The sequence below is a fragment of the Nicotiana tabacum genome, chromosome 22, assembly GCF_000715075.1.
Source record: "Nicotiana tabacum cultivar K326 chromosome 22, ASM71507v2, whole genome shotgun sequence".
NCBI classification, from domain to species: domain Eukaryota; kingdom Viridiplantae; phylum Streptophyta; class Magnoliopsida; order Solanales; family Solanaceae; genus Nicotiana; species Nicotiana tabacum.
Window position 1 is genome coordinate 105,004,220 of NC_134101.1, and position 3,535 is coordinate 105,007,754.

A 3,535-nucleotide genomic window follows, 5' to 3' on the forward strand; every position below is an offset into this window, starting at 1 on the left:
CTCCCCACCTCTACCTCTCCTTAGGCCCTCTAATGTCAACCTATCACACCTTCTCATCGGGGCGACTGTGATCCTCTTCCTCACATGACCAAACCACCTAATTCGCACTTCCTACATCTTATCCTCCCACCCACCTTGTCACAAATAACCTCATTTCTAAATCTATCTAACCTGTTGTGCCCGCACATCCATCTCAACATCCTCATCTATGCTACCTTCATCTTATGGACATGAGCAATCTTGATTGGCCAACACTCAACCCCACACAAAATTGTTGCCCTGACCACCACTTTGTAGAACTTACTTTTATGTTTTGGTGGCACTTTCTTGTCACACAAAACACTGGAAGCGAGTCTCCATTTCACCAATCCAGCCCCAATATGATGTATGACATCTTCATCAATCTCCCCATCCCCCAGAATAATAGACCCAAAGTATTTAAAACTTCCTCTCGTATGGATGACCTGTGAGTCCAGCCTCACCTCCCCTTCCCCTCCTTGAGTCTCGCCACTGAACTTACACTCCAAGTATTTTGTCTTGGTCTTGCTCAACTTGAAACCTTTAGACTCCAGAGTATGCCTCCATACCTCTAATTGTGCATTCACATCGCCTCGACTCTCTTCAATCAATATAATATCTTCTGCACATAGCATGCACTATGGAACCCCCCTATCAGATGTGGCATGTCAGGACGTCCATCACCACAGCAAACAAAAAAGGGCCGAGTGTTGACCCTTGTTGCAGTGCCATTATAACCAAAAAATGGTATGAGTCCCCATCCACTGTCCTCACTCAGGTCTTTGCTCCATCATACATGTCCTTAATCAATCTAACGTAGGCAACATGTACACCTCTAACCTCTAGCCATCTCCACAAAGACTCCCTTGGATCTTTACCGTACGCTATTTCTAAGTCGATGAACATGATATGCAAGACTTTCTTTCTCTATCTATATTGCTCCATCAAAATCCTAACAAGGTGGATGGCTTTTGTAGTCAAGCGCCTCGGCATAAACCTGAATTAGTTCTCGGAAATAGAAACACTCCTCCTCATCCTTAGCTCTACCACTCACTCTCGGACATTCATAATATGGCTAAGCAGCTTGATCCTCTAATAGTTATTGCAATTTAGGATATCACACTTGTTCTTGTACACAGGAACCATCATGCTCCACCTCCATTCTTTGGGCATCTTCTTTGTTATAAAAATGACATTAAATAACCTAGTATGCCATTCCAAGCCTGCCTTGCCCGCGCTCTTCCAAAACTCCACCGGGATTTCATCTGCCCGGTCGCTTTGCCCCTACTCATCTTACGCATATCCCCCTCAACTTCATCAACTCTAATTCGTCTACAATACCCAAAGTCACAACGTCTCCCGGGGAGTTCCAAATCACTCAGTACAATGCTCATGTCCCCCTCCTCTTTCAAGAGGCTATGGAAGTAGGTCTCCCATCTCCGATGGATAAGCCCCTCATCCAAGAAAACTCTACCTTCTTCGCCCTTGATGCACTTCACTTAGTCCAAGTCACGTGCCTTCCTTTCTCGCGCCTTGGCTAACCTAAACGAACTCTTATCCCTACCTCGACCCTAGAGCTCCTCATACAAATGACTAAATGCTGCATTCTTGGTTGGCGTCACCGATTGCCTTACCTCTTTCTTAGCCAACTTATAATTCTCCCTATTCGCCCTCTTCTCCTCCTTGTCTATACTTTCAACTATCTTCAGATATGCCTCTTTCTTGGTTTCCACTTTTCTTTGCACCTCTCCATTCCACCACCAATCTCTCTTGTGACCACCAGAGTATCCCTTTGAGACCCCTAATACCTCTCTCGCAGCTTCGCTAATGCACTACACAGTTGTGGTCCACATAGCGCATGCATCCCCACTACTTCTCCAAGCCCCGATAGTCAATAATTTGACCCCCAACTCCTGCGCTTTAGCTTCCATCAAGGCTTACTGCTTGATCCTATGTTGGCAATGCATCACCCTCCTCCTCATCCTCATGATCTCAAGGTCCATGACCAGGAGCCTATGAAGGGTCGAGAGGTTCTCACTCAGGATGACCTTGCAAAGACCTCTATCGGACTTCCTGTAGAGTAAATAATCAATCTGTGTCTCGGCCACCGAACTCCGAAAGGTAACCAAGTGGTCCCTCTTCTTCGGGAAACTCGAGTTTCCTATCACCAAATCAAATGCTCTAGCAAAGTCCATCAGAGATGTTCCTCCTCCGTTTCTATCTCCAAAACGAAATCTACCATGCACATCATCATACACCCCGGACGTCGCTCAAATGTGGCCGTTGAAACCTCCTCCTATGAAAAGCTTCTCAGTATGCGGGATACCACTCACCATCTCATCCAAATCCTCCCAGAAATGCCTCTTGAATTCCTTATCCAAGCCTGCTTGGGGTGCGTATACAGAGATTATATTCAAAGTAAAACCTCCAACAACTATCTTAATAGTCATCACACTATTTTTAACCATCCTAACCTCAACCACTAGTTCACGGAGGTCATTGTTAACCAAGATACCTACCCCATTCTTGCCCCTACCCTCCTAGTACTATTGTATGAACCTGTCCACATCCCGCGCCTTATCTCCTACCCACCTAGTCTCATGTACCCAAGCTATATTAATCTTCCTTTTCTAGAGAATCTTTGCTAACTCTTTAGATATTCCAGTCAAAATTCCTATGTTCCAAGAACCCACTCTCAGCCTAGTAGCTCAGTTAGCCCTCTTACCCCCTCCCCCATGCGGACACCCCCAAGGACAAGACCTTACCCTACCATCGTTCACCAATGAAACAACAACAATAACAGGAGAATACGGTAAGTAAATCACCTCAATAACTTCAAAGCACAAAAATGGACGAACGAGCTCACAATGAAAGAGACAATAGAGAATAATGGTTTCAACAAGAATAACTCAACAAGGGGAGAGATAGACTGCAAAAATGATTTACACATAAGTACAACTTGACGGCGAGAGAGATAGCATGAATCAATGATTCTAGATATGGATAAGTCAAAAATGAAAAGGATAACAAAACTTCAATTAAGGTTGAGTAATAAAAAAAAGATACTAATAAATTGAAGGGTCATAAAAAAGATACTAATAAATTGAAGGGTCCAAGAAAAACTTCAATTTCTTATCCTTGATTCAAGTCATTATTAACTTCAATTAAAGATAAGCAATTACGGAAAAGTTAATAATGACTTGAATCAAGGATAAGAAATTACGGAGCGAATAATAATAACTTCAATTAATGATAAGTAATTACGGAAAAGATAATAATAATTTCATTTAAGGATAAGCAATTATGGAAAAGATAGCATGACAATAAAAGAGGCAATATCTTCAATTAAGGCACATAAACGTTTAATTGGCAAATAGGGTAAAACACGAATCAATTAAATTCAAATAAAACATGTAAGGGTAAATTTAGTAAATGGGGGATTTAGCATGCTAAAACAACTTCACATCAAATAAATATAAGAACCTAAGAGCCCTAAATGGTCAAATTTCCACAAATA

General features: G+C 42.4%; 1 protein-coding gene across 1 annotated transcript; it reads right to left on the minus strand.

Moving 5' to 3' along the window:
* Nucleotides 1–1,589: 1,589 nt before the first annotated feature.
* On the minus strand, nucleotides 1,590–2,468 carry LOC142176008 (uncharacterized). Its single transcript, XM_075243040.1, has 2 exons — nucleotides 2,352–2,468; nucleotides 1,590–1,850 (listed from the first exon to the last, which is right to left on the minus strand). The coding sequence occupies exons 1-2, from the start codon at nucleotides 2,466–2,468 to the stop codon at nucleotides 1,590–1,592; spliced, it is 378 nt and encodes a 125-aa protein (XP_075099141.1).
* Nucleotides 2,469–3,535: the final 1,067 nt, after the last annotated feature.